Source organism: Topomyia yanbarensis, chromosome 2 (genome assembly GCF_030247195.1).
Source record: "Topomyia yanbarensis strain Yona2022 chromosome 2, ASM3024719v1, whole genome shotgun sequence".
Classification (NCBI taxonomy): Eukaryota; Metazoa; Arthropoda; class Insecta; order Diptera; family Culicidae; genus Topomyia; species Topomyia yanbarensis.
This window is the reverse complement of record NC_080671.1, coordinates 127,160,689-127,183,176: the sequence shown is the minus strand read 5'-3', so window position 1 is coordinate 127,183,176 and position 22,488 is coordinate 127,160,689. Positions and strand designations below refer to the sequence as shown.

Genomic DNA, 22,488 nt, shown 5'->3' with positions numbered 1-22,488 from the left:
AGCCTTATTAAAGTGGTTAGTCAGAAAGATTTCGGTTGAGATAGTTACATCTATAATCCATAACATATTATGAATTTTACATATAGATTATGTAGTATACATTTTTTGATTCTATAAAACATTTTCAACTCTCTCATTTCGGGCCCTATTCTCACAGTCACGTCACTTAGGGACTAGAAGGAAATTTTGTTCTAGTCACTGGGTGACATGACTGTGAGAATAGGGCCCTTCATAAATTGGAAATTTATACTTTGCTTTTCGTAGAAATCCGAAATTCAGGGTAAATCCAAACAGGTACTTTTCCAGACACACGACAAAAAATCCGTACCGTCCTCCTAAATTTCATAATACTTATTGCTTGCTGCGACAATTTTTCGCATCCAGCAGTATGCGTTGTCGGAAAGCTTAAAATCTCTTTCATGGAAACGCATGGTAATCTAGCATCCGTCAGCATGGTTTAATTTTACTTCTCCAATGTACCCGCGTTATGTTCCTAAGCTACAATACATACAAGAAACACTTGCTTATTGAGTAGAATTAAGCGAAAAATGACATTCAATGAATACAAATATCACTGTCCAATTATACATACATACCACATCAGCGTGTACCTCATTTCAGTTGTAATGTGTTGCTTGCCTGAATGCAGCTACTTACATCGTAACTTTTGGTCGATTCACTATAGTGAGAGCGAAGTGTGCTGGTAAGAAAGCAATTCACTACGCTGGGCTAGTTTTAATGTATGGGTGAGCGATCAAGAGAGCGAGCGAGTGCAAATCACAGCGCGCAAACAGTATAATTCACTATTACACTGCGAATTCCATTCATTCCGCATCTCACTCTCAACGCCATAACTACGCGCAATTTACGGAGAACATTATAGTGACATTTTTTGTGTGCTTTCCCTGTGCAATTTGATGAAAATTTTGAGCGCGAAAATTGTGTTTCATAAGTGTGTTGCTTCGTTTATGCTCTAATTTCTGAATTGATCACTGTCAGTGCAGTGCAAGGTGACATTTTCAAATAACGACAAATATCCTTGAACTATAAGTATAGGGCTGTGAGGGATTCTCAACAAAGACCAGCGCTGAAAAAGCTCATTCACTAATGATCATAATAATAGCGTGGTGATGTAAGTGAAAATTGAGCTCATTCACGATTTTGTTGTGTGTTTTGGACTTTCTTGTGTGAAAAGCAAGGCCCCCGATGAGTTTGGCGCTGAATTTCGAGCGCAAGTGTCGCACCTGTGGCACAGATATCTTGGAGCTGACATGTGGCATACCGATCTTCGGAAGTGGTCTTCAGTTGGACCACAAGATTTTGCGCTACTTGGGATTGAACGTAAGTTATTCGCCAGCATCAATAATGCAAGCATACATTTATTATAAACTGCGTCATTGAAAAATCGCACAGCAGCGTGCTGACAGTTGTGATACCTACATTCACTATAGTGAGCTCGTTCGACACAGCGAGAAAAAGGGAGAAAGATAAACAACCATACGGTTGCTAGCCACCCAAGTGTTAGTACGGTTGGCCTTGGTGGGCTCGAAATAGGCCGTCAAGTAAAACCACATCAACTGAGGATATCATAGTATGTATATTTATTTTCCAAATATGATGCGATTTGGTTTTTCATCTCTCGTACAATGTACGGAATAGATGGTTATTGATTTGTAAGGCACAATTAGTATGCACATGCAAATGCAGTGGTATGTGGAAGAGTTAGTACTCGTCAATGGTACTGGCACACCAACACACCGAAAACAGTTATGCTGCGAGTGAGACAACCTTCACTAGCATATGTAGCCTCCCGCGAGTTGTCATACTCGCTTCGTGTGTGTAGGTATTGAAAATACATCATGCAACAGTCAACTGTTCGACGAGAAACGTGCTTTCGTTTGTATGAGACGTTTGTATCACACTCGCACACCACGTGTACCGACTGCGCGGGACTTATGCTAGCTCTCGTATGTTTATTATGTTGGGCCACAAACAACCGAGTCGAAAATTATCTAATTATCATCCAAGTGTTATCTCACGGTGGAGAGTAAATCTAGTCCGATTTTCAATTGAACAAAAATCCTACAATATCTAAGTGATGAATTATTTTTTTATTAATTTGAAGGAGATATTATCGCTTTTTATTGAAAAGGGCGATATTAGCAGAGACAACATTCAAAGAAAATCAAACAAATATTTCCAGATTTGGTTTTTTATCTATTTGAAAACTATTGTGTTTTTGGCATCATAGATTGCATGATTCAGTGATCGAAAGCTTCATACAGTAACGTACGCGGAATGAAATTTGGACAACCCTTCTAGCATTAAAACAAAAATGCAACCCTGCGCAAGTCACCATACTAAACGTTATACTCTAGGCACACATATTTTAAACAACCAGTGTTGATTTCGACCCGCTAGGAGATACCATGTAAACAAAATGGCAGCGAACGTCTAATCTGGCCCCTAGCTTTTATGCCAAAAAACGCAATGGAGGATAATGGCATAGTTTTTGTACAAAAAGCTGATCTCCAAATGTACCACAACTGCGTCCAATTGAGGATTTCTGGGCTAATTTGAAGCGGAGAGTATACGCCAATAATTTTCGACCTAAAACTATCAAATATCTGATAAACAAAATTGAGAAAGAAATCAAGAAAATGCCAGCATCAACTTTTTCGACTGCTTGGCAAAAAGTTTCTACAAACTGTGGTGAAGCTTCTAGAATGGGCTAAAAAAAATTTCTACAATAAGTTAATAATCTGACAAATGTTTTCATATAGACGAATTTCGCGCCAACTCGAACAAATGTTGGTAGCACCCTCTCAGATTTTAATGAAACATTCTGTACATGAGAACTGCCACATTGCATACTTTGTTTTTCTAAAAATGATCTATACTGTCTTTTGAAAAGGGCCAAACTTTTTTACCAATTTTTTTCAAATGGCTATAGTCTAAAAATGACATCCTACAAAAAATGTTGTAGGAGTGATTTTCACAAAATTACACTGAAAAAAATCGATTTTAAAAATTTAAAGTCGATTTACAAGAAACCCCAGTTTTTATTTGGATGAAATTTTGTTGCGAGATAGCTAATTATGTTCCCTACCTGCCGTCAAAAATTCAAGATGGGCACTTTCAAGGAAAAAAGCTATTTGAAAAAAACTTTTCTTTGTCCAAACTGATTTTTTTCAGTGTATTTTCATCGAAAACTAAACCAATTAGAGTCATAATCATCTCAGAATCCATTTTTCCAGCTGCTAGTTGCCTCCCGGATAGAATTTTACAATAGCATTTACCCTACAAACAATAATAAAACAATAAATATTATAGTTATTACTGTTTCAACATTGTTCGATGCCAATTTCTCACAGTAGATTTACAATAAAATTTCATGTAACAATAAATTTCACTGTTCAGCAAAAAACTGATACAGTGCATTCACATTAAATTTTACTGTTTTCGAGAAAAAAATGTATGAGAAAAATTGATTTTCTTAATGTTAAGATACATAACCACCCCCCTTTTTCACTGTTAAAGTCTATTTTACATTGAAATTTACTGTAAAAACGTTAAAGTTTATTGTTTTTGCATTGTAGCATAACACTAAAACTTACTGTAAATTATTGTAAAATTACTGTACTGTCACAGTGAAAATCATGGTTTTGTTACTGTACATTTCTATTCGGGCTAATACATGCAAAAAGTATCAGTAAACAAATTTGGCATATATTCATAAGAAACTTGAATGAAGACTGGAAGTCGAAGATTGGAAGATCGAAAGACTGGAAGATTGGAAAACTAAAAGACTGGAAGAATGTAAGACTGGAAGACTTGAAGACTGCCGTTCATTTTGCCTCTCAAAACTGACAAATTTTATGAAACAATTGACAAACTTTTCTAAAATTTCTTTTATGTCTGATGGAGCAGCAGCACAATTCAAAAATAAGAAATACTTTGCAAGCTTGTGTAGATTCCAGTCAAAGAATGAGTTAAGAACAGAATGGCATTTTGTTGGAGCATCCCATGGAAAAAGACCCTATGATGCTATTGGTGGCACTCTCAAGCGAATGGCAAAAAGAGCCAGTCTTGCTCGCGACTATGGAAACCACAACAAATCCTCAAGAGTTGTATAACTAGGCTGTTGAACAAACTGATAAAAATGTCATAAAATTAATTTTCTGCTACATATTCACTGAACAGTACAACAAAATGTCAGAAGTAGCTGCATAATAAAGCTAAAACAATATCTGGAGCTCAAAAATTCCACAGCTTTGTGCCTATTCCTGGGGGCAAAGTAGAGACGGAAAGGTATTCTAATTCAGAAGATGAACCAAAAGTATTTCCCTTGTATAGAAATAATACGAAATTTGTCCCAAAACTAACTTCATGCATGCTGAAGTTAGTTTTGGGACAAATGTAATATATAAAAATATATAAATAATTATGTAAAATTCAATACATAATGTTGTGGTGGTTATTTCTTTTTCTGGTTCTTCCTCAGCACTAAACAAGAAAATAAAAAAGTAGTAATGGAATATTTGTTTAACGACATAAACTCTTTTAAATGGGATTCTTGATTAAGGGGTTACATACCTTTTAGTTGTAAAAATGTCAAGAAAGTTTGAATTTACGTAAAAGAATGAAGCAGTAACTTCGTTACATCAAACTTATAATATTTTGGTAGCACATTTTTCAGTAAAATAAACAAGCATAAGTTTATAAAAATAATTTAATAATTGGCGGAGTTATGGCTTTTCCCCGAAACCCTTTTTTTATTTAAGAGGTTTGCGGTGATCATGATTGGAGACCGTCTAAAATCCCAAATATCAAAAAATTCCATTAGTATATGAGTATTCTTCGTATCTTAACGATTAGTTGAATAAATAATAATTTTTTCTGTATACGAGAACGTTTTTAGTAAAAAATCGCTGTTTTAAGCTCTAAAAATAGTATTAAACAATCTTACCCATGAAACAAAAATTTATGAATAAAAAAGGAATAGTTAAAGTAAGAGAAAAATTAATTACGATCAATTGAAAAAAATTAAGAAAATTAATTGAGTAGTTTTTCGGTAATCGTTATCACGGAAAAACCATTTTTAGTAAAACGACATTTCGAGATCGAGTTTAAAATTTCAAATTACCACTGCTCTTGGTAGACGAAGCGCGCTTGGAAGCGCTGTAACTTTCGATATATTTCTCGGATCTATATAAACATTTGGGAAAACATTCTCAAGGAGTTGTACTTTCAGATAAAGTAATAACAATTTCGATTTCATGAAAAAAGGTGAGTTGAGTTAAACGTCAAACTTTTTAAATCGCCTGACCATGTTCGTCCGCATTTTTTTTGACAGGGTTGGAACAACATTTCATCCTAATCAAAAATGGTTTTGCCTTTCTCAATAGAAAGGTATTGCAATTGCTCTGAAAACCGACTTTTTAACGGAGGCCCGGAGGGCCGAGTGACATATACCATTCGATTCAGTTCGTCGAGTTCGGCAAATGTCTGTATGTGTATGTGTGTGTATGTGCGTATGTGTGTGTATGTGACCAAAAATGTCACTCATTTTCTCAGAGATGGCTGAACCGATTTTGACAAACTTAGTCTCAAATGAAAGGTGCAACGTTCCCATAGGCTGCTATTGAATTTCTAATGGATCCGACTTCCGTTTCCGGAATTACAGGGTGATGAGTACGAACACGCAGAAAATGTCGATTTTAATAAATTCTGCAATGAATGTATAAAGGTGAAATTTTTTCCAAAATATGACCACAAATGCTTCGATTTGTAGTATTAGGTCACTAACATCCATTCAAAATCTATTTGGCCACATTGGCCACCATCATCGGTTCCGGAAGCCCAGGCGGAAGTATCTAAATTCAGAATAACAGTCACATCGGTTTCTCGGAGATGGCTAGACCGATTCGACTAAACTTGGCCTCAAATGAAAGGTATTGCGTCCCCGTAAATGGCTATTTAATTTCATCCCGATCCGACTTCCGGTTCCGGAGTTACAGGTTGTGGGGTGCGATCACATAGCAAATTGTGATTCAAACCGATACTCCGATGAAAGCAAAAAAGGTAAAAATTTCGCTAAAATGTCTCTCAAACAACTTAAATTTGCTGTTCTAGGTCACCGACGGCCAACCAAACTATCGTTGACTACATTGACCATCATGGACGGTTCCGGAAGTGCCCGGGAAAAGCGGCCATCTTTCAAAATTTACGAACTCACATCAGTTTCCCGGAAATAGTTGGGCCGATTTTCACAAACTTAGTCCCAAATGATAGCTATAATATCTCCATAGATGTCTATAAAATTTCGTACGGATCGCTTATATGGGTCCGGAAATATAGACTAAATATAGAATTTCATATGTGACCAATCGTCCACATATGAAATTCCCATATAAGCCGGAACTCAAATTTTTTTTTCAAAGGGGGGACCCCATGAAATTTCAGAAATCGAATTCGTATTTTTGATGCCAAACATCTTTAAAATGCATGAAACGTCGAGATTTTATGTTATCTCGAAAAAAAATTTTTTTTTATAAAAATTTACTTTTTGGGACTTTGCCGATTTCGCACCTTTTTGCCTTTCTCATATAGAAAGGTTATGCAATCACTCTGAAAAACGTCAACCTAATCCCGGCCCGGAGGGCCGAGTGTCATATCCCATTCGACTCAGTTCGTCGAGATCGGAAAAAGTCTGTATGTGTGTGTGTATGTGTGTATGTATATGTGTGTATGTGTGTGTATGTGTGTGTGTATGTGTGTGTGTATGTGTGTGTGTGTATGTATGTGAGTATGTGTCAAATAATGTCACTCATTTTTCTCAGAGATGGCTGGACCGATTTGCTCAAACTTAGTCTCAAATGAAAGGTGCAACCTTCCCATCGGCTGCTATTGAATTTTGGATCGATCGGAATTCTGGTTCCGGAATTACGGGTTTAAGAGTGCGGCCACACAGAAATTTATCATCTAATCTATAGGAAAAATTAAAAATAGAATTTTTATTTTTGATGCTAAATGTCTTCAAGGTGCATGAAACGTCGAGATTTGATGCAAACTCGAAAAAAAATTTGACGTCTATTCACTTTTTTGGATTTTGGCACATTTTTGCCTTTCTCATATAGAAAGGTTATGCAATCACTCTGAAAAACGTCAACCTAATCCCGGCCAAATTTTTTTTTACTCTGAAAAGGTTTCTGGATTTTAACAGGGGCGTAGTTGATGGTTTAAAGAGAGGGGTTACACCCGCCCCCCTCTACCGTTCACTCCCCTCTCTTAAAAATCTCCTTAAATCACCCCTCAGCCCTCATACCCCTCCCCATCAACCCCATCATCTTTAAACCATCACTATATCACAAAGCAAACCAATTTAAGCTGGGGAGTCGTTCGTTCGTGGAACTTTCGCCCACCTCACATACCCACCCCCGCATGACAAAATGAGTTAGCAAGCAGATAACATTGATCTAATACTGATTAGGCTAATGAAGCACGATATTTTTTGTTTCAAGTGTTTCACCGTCGACACGTAGCTCATCAAGTTCGTGGCTGGCAAGCTATTGTGTATAAATGCAAAGTGTACTAAGAATGTAATGGACATTTCCACAACTATGTTGAACATAAAAAGCCTCCGTGCTATAGTTTAGAGAAATGAGAAAGGCACAATTGCACCGCTAGGTGGATTAAAACAGGTTTTCAATTTTATATTAATGTAGCTGTTTTTTCTTTTACAAAATTTTAGAACTCGAATAATGATTTCTTTTCTTGTATATAGTTGTCATGTCGTGTATAATAAAAATGTAATATATACATTTGGAAGCTTATAATGAATATAAACAACGCAAAAATTCTCGTGTTCATGATTGAGAAAGGCACAATTGCACCGCTAGGTGGATTAAAACAGGTTTTTTTTTGTAAATCGACTTTAAATTTTTAAAATCGATTTTTTTCAGTGTGGGAGTCAATGAAAAAAAATTTCAATATTTTTATTCGAAAATTTGACTAATTTCGTGAAAACCACTCCTACAACATTTTTGTAGGATTTGTCATTTTTAGACTATAGCCATTTGAAAAAAAATGGTAAAAGAATTTGGCCCTGTTCAAAAGACAGTCTAGATCATTTTTGGAAAAACAAAGTATACAAAGTGGCTTTTTGTGACAAAGTTCTCTTGTACAGAAAGTTTCATTAGAATCTGATAGGGTGCTGCCAACTCTGAATACGATTTGGCGCGAACTTCGTCTATAGAAGTTCTCTCTATATGATAGAGGTTTTTCTACAAAAAATTACACTCCGCATACGCAATTCAAAATTATTAAATTAAATGATAGTACATATCGCCCTTTCGGCGATTGTTTACTTTTTTCGTTCCATTTTTCACCATGGAAGCACAGAGAACAGACATCCATGATCGAAGAAAAATAATTAAAAAACGTGTGTAAACATTTGAATTAATATACGACCGGAAATCCTGAATGGATTCAGTATGGAATCTTGCTCAAAGAAAACAACCGATTCCGACTCTATCGGTTGATGCATTTGAGCTGGAATTCATGCTGGAAGTCCGAACCGGTTCTGGACCAGTTTGACTGGGAAGAGGAATAACCGCTGTCAATTCTGTCGAACTCAGCCACAAAAAAACATGACGACAGTAGCGCACCTGGTTTGGATATCCCAACTACCTTCGAAACCGTTAGAGATTTTTCACAAGTTGAATGCTGAAGATGGACGTCTGTTCTCTGTGATGGAAGTATCGCCCTTAAGTTTTTTCACAATAGCTCCCGTTCTACAATATTGATATTTCTCAATATCAATTATTGTTACTATTTACAGCGGGCATTAGTTTGATAATCGTCAAAAAGACAAAAAACTGGTAATAAAATAGTAACGCCTGGATTATTTGCATGGAGCGTCAGGTAAGGTGGTGCGAAACTTTTAATAAACAATCATCGTTTGATAGCTTCGATAACTCTCGGCAACCGCGCTGATCTCGGATGATCTGCGGAAACCTTCGCTGATAATTTTCATTTCTTTTCTCGATCGAAAAACCCATCTTATCGACCACCGGGGTACTTCTACTGCGATTAAAATGTATTTTTGCGTCATTTGCATACAGGTCAGATCACCAATACGTTACAAGCTCGTTTAACATAAATCGGTGAAAAAACCACAGTTACTCAGAGACTGAGTAGTGAAAATTAGAATAATCGTGTGACTCTTGAGCAATACACAGAGGGCAAAAGCGACCCCCATAGGCACTGAAGTAGTCGCCACCGGATTCCTATCATAATTTATATATCTAAAATTGCGGAATTTGAATAGAAATCAAACGTACCTGATTTGCTACACTGCACACATCTGTTGATGGTGCTTTGAGGACCCAGAATTCCCGGTATTAGGCAAAAAGCGATCCCCAGAGTTTTGGAGCTAGCGTCAATTCGACGCTAGCTTAATTATGGCACTAAGTTAGTGTTAGTTTCTGATGAGACGAATGCACCTCAGGTGTAAAATGTCATTAATAAACAAGAACAACAACATCGCATTTTGCGTTATTGGGCATATCGCATAAGTGCATCTGGGGATCTTTTTTGCCAACTGTGCAATATTTGATCATTGTTCAGGACATAGGACAAATGTCAACAAGTCTTCCATCCTGCACGTTACTGATTCTATGAGTTTTCCAACTTTTAACGAAATTGAATCAATATTAACTCAAAATAAAATAAATATCTATTCAATTCGATTAAAAGTGGAATAATCCGTAGAATGAGGAACATGCAGAAAGCAAGTCATCTTGACATTCGTCAAACGTTCCATACAATGTTACATTGTATGATTGCACTGAAGCCCCTGGATTAAGGTGGTGGTGAGATTAAGATATACTTATTGAATTTATTGCGGCTAAGCAATCATTTTATTTATCGGACGTCTCGGCACTGTATAGCGCCATCTTTAGGATAAATATGGCGCTTTACATTGCCGAAACGACGGATAAATAAAAACTAGAGATGGTCTGGTTTCAATTTTTTCGAACCCGAACCCGACCCGAACCCGAGAGCATAAAAATTTAAAAACCCGAACCCGACCCGAGCCTGAAATTATAAAATTTGAAAAACCCGACCCGACCCGAGCCCGAACATTTTAAAACTTAAAAACCCGAACCCGACCCGTACCCGAGAATAAAATTTTTTTAAACCCCGAACCCGACCCGACCCGAGAATTTTTAAATTTGAATACCCGAACCCGACCCGAACCCGAAAATTTAAAATTTGAGAAGCCTGATCCGAATCCAACTTGCTAATACGGAGAATCAACCATAGATCTCGTAGATTTTAAATTCCAGGCTCCCAAGCTGGACCCTAGGTTCATCTAAGATTAGTAGAATCACTCGAAGTAGCACCATACACACTGAGCTATATCTGCATATGGCTAAACATATCACTGCCGACTAGAATCCCCATTTATATTTACTATTATTGAACGTCGAATTTGTTATGTTCTGAGAAACATAAATCGTCGATATCTTAACCGGAAATTAAGTTAAATCGGCGGCTAACTCATGGGGAAACAGAAAGCTTAATGGTCCCAGTTTCCAACAACCTTTCCCGTCGTACTTAACCAAAATTTCTAATTTTTTATCAGAAACCATTCCTGCAAGGCAGTTTCATATAATTTGTTACATGTATTAAATTAAGCTATGGCAATTGGCAATTCGTATTCGACAGTTTACATGACGCCACCAACGTTACTGGTTGGAACGATCAATCATGTATCGAAGGGTATTAATCAAGATTTTCTGACGTGTTCTTGATGTCCCATCATTAGCGTTAGGACGATCTATGATTGAATATCTAATTTATCTTTTTAAATTTGAGCCGCCATAATGACACCAAAGTACCACCAAATTTGTGAGTTCAAATCCTTATTTTTCCGTTACAGTTTATTTTAATTGCAAGCAATCTTTATCATAAACCAATTTGATTATTAAACATCCGTTAAAGCAGGTACAACCTATTTGTTTCATTTGACCAACTTAACAGTGCTCGCTTGAAGTTTGTTTGGGGTATAAATGTACCTCAAACACAGTTTGCGTTAGTGTTTTGTCATGTACACATATTTAAAAAAAATATATATATCTTTTTTTAAAAGCAAAATATCGATACATAGTAAGCGTAAAACTTGTGTATAATTGTATTAGTTACAACGATTCCGAATAATAGTATATGCTATTTGATATAACAAAGCACTACACCCAAAACGTACCCGGTAAGATTCGCTTACATTAATGCAATAAATACGAGCGAAAATTGCAAGCGTTCTAGTAATGTGCGAAAATTGCATGCAATGCAAGAAACAGAAAAAACGAATTTTGCTTATGTATTAGCGATGTATATGTATTGATGACCAATATGTGTTAGAAAAAAAACTGTTGGCATTGAAAAATGAACCCTGCACAAACAGATCACTAAGCAATACTTTATCCACCCAACCATACTACCAAATAGCTATATATAAGTGGATAAAAGTCATATATAAACACTTCGATGATTTCACGATTAATAAAAAAGTAACACACACCCAGATTTGAACTCAGGCCCTTATGCATCATAGCGCTAACTATAGGCACTGATCTGTCCTTACACATAAGAACAGGAAAAACTCGCCGCGCGTTGCTATACCAACCAGCATAGGCACGTGAATGTGGTTGTAATGCTTTGATAGTGTGTTGAAGAAACGTATGTACGTATAGCGAGATGAAGTGATTTTATATGCTTGCAACAATTGCAAGCGGCTTCGACTGCAAAATTGCAAGCGATGCCGACATGATTTGCAAGTGATTGTCGCTTGCAACTATTGCAAGAGATTTTTGTTTTGGGTGTATGACAAAGTAACTAGAAAATGCGTTTGGATCGGTATCGTAATTTTTGCTTTTGCGGATGAAAGAGTCAAAACACATTCGTGAATATGATTTGTATATAATATGCAAGACGCATCATTTGATTCGTTATCTTCTGCAGCCCAGGATCTGGAACATACTTACTTTATATACACGTATTGCTGTATTTTTGACGTTTGTATTGGCGTTTGGTTTTCAAAAAAGCATCGGAATAAATATACTTTTTGACTGGTTTTTGAAAAAAAAATTGTTCAAAAGAAAATTTAATAAGCTTTACAATGACGTATAAATAGTCAAAATCGATTTGAAACTACCGGAGTTAAAGCAATATGAAGAAAAAAGGGAATTTTGACGTATTTTAAAGACTAGAGAGTTCTATACAAAATGAAATATCACATAATTAAATAGTCAAAACACGAATATTTTTAAACAGCTTACTTTACCAATGATGCTAGAATAAAACAATCCAATTTACTTATAAATTTAATAAAAATTAGACATATTAGAGCGATTTTAGTTCTGGGGTATGAATGTACCCTCACAAAACCGTTTACGTAGAGAAAAAGTCGCCGCGGCCTAAGTATCGGTTTTAAAGTATTATAGAAAGTTTAACCGATATTTTCCGATAAATTCCTGTTGGTTTGGTTTATTACTAATTATCATGAAAAATAAATCGCAAAGAGATTTTAGATGTGAAACACGTATTGTTGAATGCTTTCTCATGAATGTTGAAATTAAATAATTCAGGCAGATTGCGAATTTGAAGAGACGGAATTTTATGCAAGAATGAAAAATATAATATTTGAGCTCCAGAAAATGCGACGAATTCTAGCGATTCAGAGGTGCTAACATTTGGTACGGTTATATGTGTCATCCATTCGTATCACGAAGTATAATTCACTACTACAAAAAAGACTGCGTTTTGTGTATAGACGCAAACAGTGTCATGAAATGGTTGGGTTGTTTTGTTCGAAACCCGAACCCGACCCGACCCCGACAATTTGTAATTTGAAAAACCCGAACCCGACCTAAGCCCGAAAGTTCAAAATTTCAAAAACCCGGACCCGACCCGAACCCGAGAATTTCAAATTTGAAAACCCGAAAACCGACCCGAACCCGAGAAGCTTAAATTTACAGAACCCGAACCCGACCCGAAACCCGTCGGGTTCGGGTCGGGTCCGGGTTTCGGGTCCAAAAACCCGAACCCGACCATCTCTAATAAAAACCTAGTTCAAAAATACCGAATGCCTGCTTAGCCGAAATATTTCTAATAAGAATATATTAAAAAAAGTCGAGCTCTTTCCAAGAAGGTGAGGCTAAATTCAGTTTTACAAGGAAAGATGTGGTGCTTAAATTGTCCCGTTGTAAAAACATCAGTTTGCTGAACAAGTTGAAACATATCTTCTTGTGCGAAGGTGTTAAAGTCACAATAGAGATGCACCAACACAATTTATCATCATATAGCATCGTAAGTGCTGTTTCAAAATTCGTGTCACAAGAAGGAAATGCGCAATTCGTGGAGATTTCGATTCTTCCTTTGCGGTGATAGGCTGACTAGCTCGCGCCATTCCTTCGTTCACGTCCATTGCTCCACGCACACTAAATGCTCAAGCAACACAATTCACGTACGTGTACAAATCCGCCACGGCCAAGTACTATATAGACTGCACTTCACGGAAAACTCTGCGCTAGAGTAGCTAAAGAGGTTCTGCTGAAATTAAAAAAAAAAATAAAAAATTTTGAACGCAGTGATAACCAAATTGGTTCACAAACTAGTAAAGCTATTAGCGCATTGGCCCAACATTCCGCGCGGCCTTTTCCGATCGAATGTAACGGTCGCGTTTCATGAAACACCGCGCTTAGCCAATCTGTCATAATATCGCAAGTTTGCATAACGAAGGTCTGAATGAGAACACCAGTTGTTCAAAAAATCAGCTCTGCGTTATGCAACGTTTTGTGCCGGTTGACTACACCCAGGTTTTTTTACGCGTAAAAAAACCGCGTTCATTGGAAAATCCGCGTAAAAAAATGCGTTCATTGGAAAATCCGCGTTAATTCGAAAATCCGCATAAAAAACCTGACTTGAAATATTTTTGAATGTTTTTTTTGCACGAATTTCGCAAAAAAAAATTTAATTCTATTTGAATGCAAAAGACTTATTATTATTAATTATTATTATAAACTATTCCTTTTAAATGCAAAAAAGAATTTTGGCAGTTTTTTTTTGCGCAGATTTCACAATTAACACAGTTTTTGCAAAAAATATTTTAAGTCCTTTTGAATTCCAAAGGCTTAGAAGATTTTCGGAAGGATGAAAGAGACGGGTCTGGACTCCTTATGGCCCGCACCTCAACAATATTGGAATTTTCGGAATGGACGAATAAGTTCCAGAAACTAATGTTTGACGCCATTTTGAAAATCAAGATGACGACTTCCGAAATTCGCTGTAACACAATCAATATGCATATTTTCGGAAGGGTGTTGACGAGTAGGTGCCAGAAATTGATTTTTAACGCCATTTTAAAATCCGAAATGGCGACTTCCAGTTTAACGAAATTCGCTATAACCCATGCGATAAGACAATTTTAGGAATGGTCATGACGAGTAGGTGCCAGAAATTTATGTTTGATGCCATTTTGAAATCCATGATGGTGTCTTCCGGTTTAGTGAAATTCTATATAACCCAATCAATATGAAAATTTCCGGAATGGTCTTTACGAGTAGGAGACAAAGGTCGATGTTTGAAGCCATGTTGAAATCAAAGATAGCGGCTTCCTTATTGATTGGGTTATAGCGAATCTCGCTAAACCGGATGTCGCCATCTTGGATTTCAAAATTGCGTCAAAATTAATTTCTGATACCTACTCGTCAAGACCATTCCGAAAATACCCATATTGTTTAGGTGCGGGCCGTAAGTAGTCTTCCAGACCCGTCTCTACCATCTTTCCGAAAATCAAATTGAATTCAAAAGCACCCGGAAACCTCATAAAAAACTGCGTAAAAAACCGAAGTGTATACCAGATGCAAGTGGTGCCAAATTCACCCCGTTCAGTAAAATTCAAAAACTCTCCCTAAATTACAGAATTGATAAAATTAGTTTAATGAGCTATACTTATCAAAAAAAAAATCTGTTTTAAAAATGGTCCTTGCGTTTAAACCAAAATGGGAGGCTTGTTACTACCGCAAATAGCAAATACAGGTACAAGTTACACCAAAAACTTGCTGGCAACCTTAGAGCAGCCTTTAGTAAACAGTTGGCGCGGCGTGTACGTTTCGGTGAATGTCTCAATAGTTTAAGGTTGGACAGAGAATGCGCAAAAATCTAAAACGAAAAAGCAGTTTTTTCCACACCGTGTGTTAGATCTTCATAAAAATCAATCAGCAGTACTGTATCAACATTCTACATAAGCTGATTGATTTTTAAGAAGATCTAACACACGGTGTGGAAAAAACTTTTCATTCAAACAAAAGCTAGTGGATCTGACAAGGAAATATTGTTTTTTTTTTTAAATCGTTGTTAATTATAAAATTGAAATATTCGAAGAAAAATTTCAAAAGTTCCTAAAATTCTAAATTCTTAAAGAATGAAAAAGTTTGGAAATGAAAAAAAGGTTAAGATTTTACCTCACGGAAATATTTCACAGCTAGAAAAAAATTTAGTCTTCAATAAACCTGAAGATTCTGAGGTAAGATTTTTTGGAAACGTCACAAGACCTAGACAAAAATCAAAATGATCTGATGATCTTCGGAATCAATCCGGTATCGGTGATTATCGGCAGAACGGTGCAGTATAAGAAAAAAGAAGTCACGATAGTTAAGTTGCTATTTGTCTATCATTCTCAAAACTGCACTGGACAAGCAAAAATATTTGTAGACAGGGCCCTTAAGGAACGACAATGCAGCTTGTATGGGATGTATAGCAGAAGAAGCGCAAATTTGAGACGATAGCAAACTCACATACGGCAAAGATAATGATTACTTCGTCGTAGGGAGACTATGGGAATTGTAGTGAAGAAACATCTGTTCGTTGAGTTGTATAGGCGATCAGAATATTTATAGTTCCGAACTGGATACCATCTTTGATTTTTAAAGATAGTTTCTGACATTTAAAAAGATATATTCAGTATGACTGTAATTCCGAAAGCACTCGTGCTGAGTGTACAGAAAAGTTAGAAATCAATTTCAATTCTTTTTTCCTTTCTTTTCTCCGTGATTTCTGATCAGCTCTCTCATTTTATTCCGTAACGAACAAAAACAAACGAGAGACGGTCACATACTGAAGCCATGAAATCGAAACGGCAATCGCAACTTATTGACTTATAGATTCAACCAGTCAGAACATTTCAGTCAATCTCTGTGACTATTGATGTCTATTCGTTGTATCGTCACGTGGTTTATAAATTTACATGGGCATTCATTGGAAACCATTGGAAGCGACCAGTGATGTACCGATGGGAAAAATTCCATCTTCCCGGGTTTTTATTTTTGGGCTTTAACCGGATTTTTTCCCAAATCTTTTTAACCCGGACGAAATATGGGTTTTTTCGTTTTATCGAATGTATGATGTTCATTTAATGTTTTTTAACCTTTCGGCAGTCGCGCTAGTGCACTGAGTGCACGCTGCTCTGAAAATCTAGCGAAATCGTCTTAGGGCACCAGCGGCTGCTCGTTCAGTGGGCCACTTCCGGAGGGTTAAAGAATTTTGCATTTACATTTGAGAGACCGAAAATAAAAGTTGCAAGGATAAAACATACTTTGTAGTACCCCCTCCAGATATCTTAGCATGTAAAAATCGAATATAAACATCAAGCGTAAAAATCGGACAGAGATCCTTGAGCATGAGAATCGCTTAGAATATTCTCACCCGAAAAAGTCGGCAAATATGAACCTCCAGTATAATTCGCTCACAGGAAATTCCATATAACGTTACATTCAAGATCAAAAGTTGGATAAAGAAAAGTCCTTTGTAAGAACCGGATATACTTTTTTACGGTTTTTATTCTATAGGACATAATCGAAAAGCTCCTGTCCGATTTTGAAACTTGAAGTTCAAATCCAATTTTCACATTCTAGTATATTTATAACGGGTTTTACGAAGCTTATGTTCCTGCGACTTTAATTTCGGTCCATTCCATATTCCAACTTGTTTCATATAATACTATGGACAATAATCATTGTTACTCTGACTAGAGAAAATTAGAATAATCGTGTGATGCCCAAACTACTTTTAGGGGTTGCTATACTTTTAGCGAAATAAGGTAGGTATTCACATAAATACCTATTTAGTTCGGTGAAAAGTAAATGTGAGTAATATGCAGAAAGCGAGTGGCCTTGACATTCGTCTTTAGTATGAACAGTAATCAGAACTCTCACAAATCGCAATCCGAATTCTTTCGGCATCAACTACATCAGCAACAGTAGAAAAAATGTTTAGTACGTTTAGGTGGATTCACAAAGTAAGAAACGTAATCGACTTAGCCCAAAACGTGTTGAAACGTTTTATCACTTATTTAACCACAATGTTTGTAAAGAAATGTTGGATCACCGCTATAACAATGATTCAATCGAGGAAAACCATTCAGGATTAATATACATGCAAAACTTTGACAATAATGCTCATAAATAAAATAAAAATGTTTGGATAACAATACATTAATGTTCAATTACTAAAATACTAAAAATTGCAAAAAACCCAATCTTCCCGCTAAAAAACCGTTTTAACCGGGAAAAAACCTTGGGTTTTTTCCCCCAAAATTATAAAAACCCGATTTGGTACATCACTGGAAGCGACTAAAATGCTGCTGCTGGTTGCAGTATTAGGTTCATTATTATTGACTGATTATTATGTGAATTAGCAGCAATTGGCATCGGATTGAAAGAACGGCCAAATTCACGACCGTTTGTCCTATTACTACAGCGAGCGTTTCTTCATGTCAGCAAAGTTAATAATACACGAGTGTACGTATTTCGTGAGTACAACTTTCGTCCTGTTTAATTTTATACTTTTTATTTTTTACTGTACGATTGTCACAGTCACGGTTTTTCGAATTACCAGTGTTTTTATTACAGAAAGTATTCCACATATGAGAATGAAATTGAGTGGTAATAAAATATTGTTGTGTTAAAATGTCGCAAAAATAAAAGTTGGCTTCTTAACTATATCGTTGTTAACAAATTCCGACGAAATCCTATGTTGGCTGAATGTCAAAAACTAGTACTACCAACATTGTTAATAATAACTTTGTAAATATATAAATGAACAAAATACAGGAGTTGAGCTCTCTTGACGATGTGATTGCGTACAGATAAGTTGTGTTTTAATATTACCAAGCAAGGACGGAACACAACCTAATATAGAAATTAATAATTTAAAACTTGGCAATCACTAGTGCTCATTTTCGGAGACTCTTAGTGCTCAGTCTTCCATAAAATTTCTTCAACTATTTATTGTATAATTTACTTATTTGATTTGGTTCAATTCATTTGCTAAACGGATGAGATAAACCAGCAATTCTCAACCTTTTTCGTACCACGGACCCCTTAGAAATCACCCTGGGTTGCTGCGGACCCCTATGGATAAACGTCAATTTCGAATGCTATCAATATGTTATTTTCAGTTTGTTAAGAAACAAGGATTTAAAATACAATATGCGCTCGGAAAATATATTTTTCTTCTTGGACCCCAGCAACGACTGCACGGCCCCGCAGACCCCAGCTTGAGAATCACTGAAATAAACAATAAAAAGAACAAAAAGAGTTTTAATGCTTGTCCAGCAGATCTCGCTCGAACGACTTACCATTTCACGCGAAAACTTATTTAAGAGGCGAGAAAATTGCTACACCAACTGCGTCTTGGAGACTGTTCATTTCTATCTTGTACACTTCCCTATCATCATCGTGGTTGCTTCCTTCATGTTCGTGAACATCTGATTTCTTCCTAGCTTCTTGCACTTACGAGTCACGAGTTTGAACTTACTCAATGATATTGCTGGCTATTGATTTTGAGAGACTTGAGGCAGCTCTTGCTGTTATCAATATTACCTGAAGAGTTATCACAAATTTGGAAATTGTTTGTGGTCCAGGTAATGGTATTAGAGACTGTGAATGTGCAAAGAATTCTCTGTGTAATGCTACTATCGCATTATGGTTTATAAGACGAAATGAGTCGGTGCAAAAACAGTGACCGTTGTCCTATTGGTTCGAAATAGCAATCTTCGAGATACAAATTTATTAAGAGTTGCTGAAAACATGTCTTTGTTTAATTCTATTTGGAAATTTGGGTGGAGGGGCGTTAAATTGTATATCAAAATATTTTATTGCATTTCTATATGATTCAACCTTTTCTGTACTATTATAAGAATACGATGTCGTCAAAATAACTTACATCACCACTTTCATTGCTCTTATAATCCAAAAAGGTCTCCCTACATGACGACCTGCCCAAATGTTTATGCGCAACCTGTTTCATCAAAGTCGAAAGCATCGACAAATTCGCCATTCTCGCCAAAAAGACCGAGGAAGCATATCTTGGCTGGTTCAAATGCATTCGAGCAAACCTAGCCAAGCAGTACATCCCACTATCAGCGGCACACCAAAGAACTACTACTACTACCATGGCTTCTACGTCCGCTCCAGGCAGTTCACCGAAGCTCGATTACGGCATGCTGAAACAAGCCGTCAGTGATCAAATCTCAGTCAGCTGCAACAGCCCTTCGACCGCTGGTGAGCTGCAGATGATAAAATTAATCAAACCGGAAGTTTCGATTATATCTTACAGTGATCTTAAGCTGGGACTATTGATCAAGGATCAAGAGTTGTTGAAGTTAATCCTAAAGGCGCTGAAGTGGGCAGAACATGACCACAAGGCCACCTTCGAGGTGTTAATTCAGAGGCTAAAGAACACAACTTTTAGAGAAATTTTGTCTAACCGTAACTTATTAAACGACAGCGATCTGACACAACTGTTGAAGTCGTACGTCGGACAGGAAGCGTTCAACAAGTTTACAACTGGTACAAGTAGCGATATCAACAACCTTATGAGTTCAAGAGCTGCAACTATCCAGCCTGTGTTCCAGGTTCATTCGGCAAGCCCTTCCGTAAATACGGGAATAACTAAAAAGTTCAAATTAGACGACGACAGTGTAACCCAAATGGAGGTTGGCGTTGATCCCAGCCTATACTTGGACGACGAAGAGTCGCAGAATAGATTCAAACACGAACGTCAGCGCAAGCCGGAAAATGTTGTTACAATTCAGCTGGTCCCAGCTAATCTAGCGAACAAGAGCTGCAACGAAAAGGTTTGTATAGGGTTGATCATTGATAGGAATAAGACTAACGTTTGCATCGTTCTAGATGATACCAGCGATTTTGAAATGTGATGTTCGCAGCCACGGAAGTTTCCTTTGTACAAATTGCCCGTTAACCTTTAATACTAATTCTGATTTGCAGCAGCACATTGTGACATCCCATTTAATCAGTTCTAAAAAGCTCTGTGCCGAAAACATAGGTGACAAAAAAGTGATCAAAATAAGAGTTAAGAAAAATAAGATCAATGCTGAAACTGTAGCTCCTAAGCCGCCAGATGGAAACATTCCGCAATCGATTCCAATATCTATACCACCAACAACGACCATTACAGTCATACCCTCCGTAACAAGACCCGTGGAAAGCAAGTCTACGGAACCCATGTCCAGCAATGTGAAAGATCTCGAAAAACCACCAAAACCAGAACGTTGTGATAATCCAGCAGGTTCAATGAAAAATCTCGAAAAAGCTTCAACGCCCCCAAAAGCACTAAATAAACCAAAGAAGAAGCCAGAACGAAAAATTACCATCAAATTAGATCAGATTCTGTCGAAACGGACCCGCAGTCAACTGAACAGAAGATCGAAGCTAACGTGCACCATCTGCAAGAGACGCCACACCACGAAGAGTGACCTAAAAGCACACATGGAGTCACACACAAAGTCCAAGGGAAAGTACACCTGTGAAAAGTGCGATCGGGTGTTCAAAACGTCGATCAATCTGTCGCGCCACCGACAGTATCATGCGGGGGAAAGCTTCTCCTGTGACCGCTGCCGACGAGTTTACCCGACCAGCAGTACGCTTCGGGCTCACAAAATCACCCACAGCGATGCACGGCCACACAAGTGCTCTATCTGTAGTAAAACTTTCAAGCGGAGTCAGGATCTGAAGGTGAGATGGTATTGGTAACTTTAAATTTAATAATTTCAATCGATTCATGAGTGGAAAATGTACCGAATTACTCATTAGATAGAAAATTATGAAGAAAATGTTTTCAGTTCGTCGGTATCAAGTCGGTATTTGTCTTTCCGAAAAGTTGAAGATTTTTTTTTTGCTTTTTCCATCTTTATTTACTATATGAAAACTATAAACTATTTAAAAATTGAAAAGGCTTTTCATTTCGATTTAAAGCATTTTTGTATAGAAAACGAACTAAAATTACACGTCTTTTATCTATTCCAGTTCCATCTGAACCAGCACACCGGAGCACGGCCATACAAGTGTCCACACTGCCCAAAATCATTCGCCAGTTCTGGAAATTGCTTTTCCCACAGGAAACGAATGCACGATATTGAAACTAGCGCTTGCACTGTGAAAGAAAAGTTAGACACCAGATCAAGCAGAACATTTAAAAATTCAACGAAACCCATTTAATTCCCTGTGATAAATTTAAATGTTATATACGTAGATGTAAAAAACAAATTTCTGGGTTAAGTTGCACAGACTTCGAAGCTAACCGTCCGATTGCGCTGCACACTCACAAAATATGGTTAGCTGGGTCTCTGCTGTACGCGTGTCGTACTTTTTGTCGTTATTTTGGTGCCGTGAAGCACACCGAGACATTTCTGTATTTTTCAATAAAAAGCCCTAGTTTATAACACACGATGTTGCAGTGTCGCATCTAATGTTGCAGCGTCACACCTCAATATCCAAAAGCTACATGTTTCGCGATACGTGTATACAGCACCCCTTGCGGCAACAATCCTCCTCACTCATTCAATATCCGAACCAAACGACGCTTCTAATTGTCCAAGATATTTGGTATGTCGAAGGTAAGTTTACACCCGGCCCTTGCATGCGTATTGGTAAAATAGTAATCCTGACTGAACAAAATCTGAGAGCGTTTTGTTATATGATTTGATAACGTAGCTTTTCTCATTCATATTGTTATCACTGATTCATACTGACACCAATACTTTAAACTTAAATAAATGAGAATATAGTCATAGCAGACACTTGGTACCTTTGAATGAAACGTCCAGAATGAAGGAAATAAAAAGAACACGGTTAAATAAAACAACCTGCAGAAAAGTTCTTTTAACTTACTTTTGAGTTGTGCGTCGCTTTCGCACTTATTAGTGTTGTCAAAAACAAAACGAGAGGTTCGACTCAGTCGAGATCTTCCGTGGGGGAAGTTACTTTTGAGTTGTTTGGGGTGAACTCAAAATTAGGTAAATTCAACTTAAATTTGAGTATAAAAAACCTATCAATGAGTTGTAATTTTTGCCGTGGTTAAATGGCAAAACTACCTTCAACACGGTTTACCTAATTTTAAGTT

At 37.0% G+C, this 22,488-nt stretch overlaps 1 protein-coding gene across 1 annotated transcript; it reads left to right on the top strand.

Annotated features, from left to right (window-relative positions):
- Positions 1–819: 819 nt before the first annotated feature.
- On the top strand, positions 820–22,165 carry LOC131681233 (zinc finger protein with KRAB and SCAN domains 7-like). The gene is made up of 4 exons (XM_058961941.1): positions 820–1,341; positions 19,325–20,203; positions 20,259–21,101; positions 21,393–22,165. The coding sequence occupies exons 1-4, from the start codon at positions 1,207–1,209 to the stop codon at positions 21,582–21,584; spliced, it is 2,049 nt and encodes a 682-aa protein (XP_058817924.1). The 5' UTR covers positions 820–1,206; the 3' UTR covers positions 21,585–22,165.
- Positions 22,166–22,488: the final 323 nt, after the last annotated feature.

Excerpts from the sequence above, each read along its gene's own strand:
- LOC131681233 (XM_058961941.1), top strand. The coding sequence starts at position 1,207 with ATGAGTTTGGCGCTGAATTTCGAGCGCAAGTGTCGCACCTGTGGCACA. Across the intron at positions 1,342-19,324 it reads TGCGCTACTTGGGATTGAAC|GTCTCCCTACATGACGACCT; the intron begins GTAAGTTATTCG and ends TAATCCAAAAAG. Across the intron at positions 21,102-21,392 it reads AGCGGAGTCAGGATCTGAAG|TTCCATCTGAACCAGCACAC; the intron begins GTGAGATGGTAT and ends TATCTATTCCAG.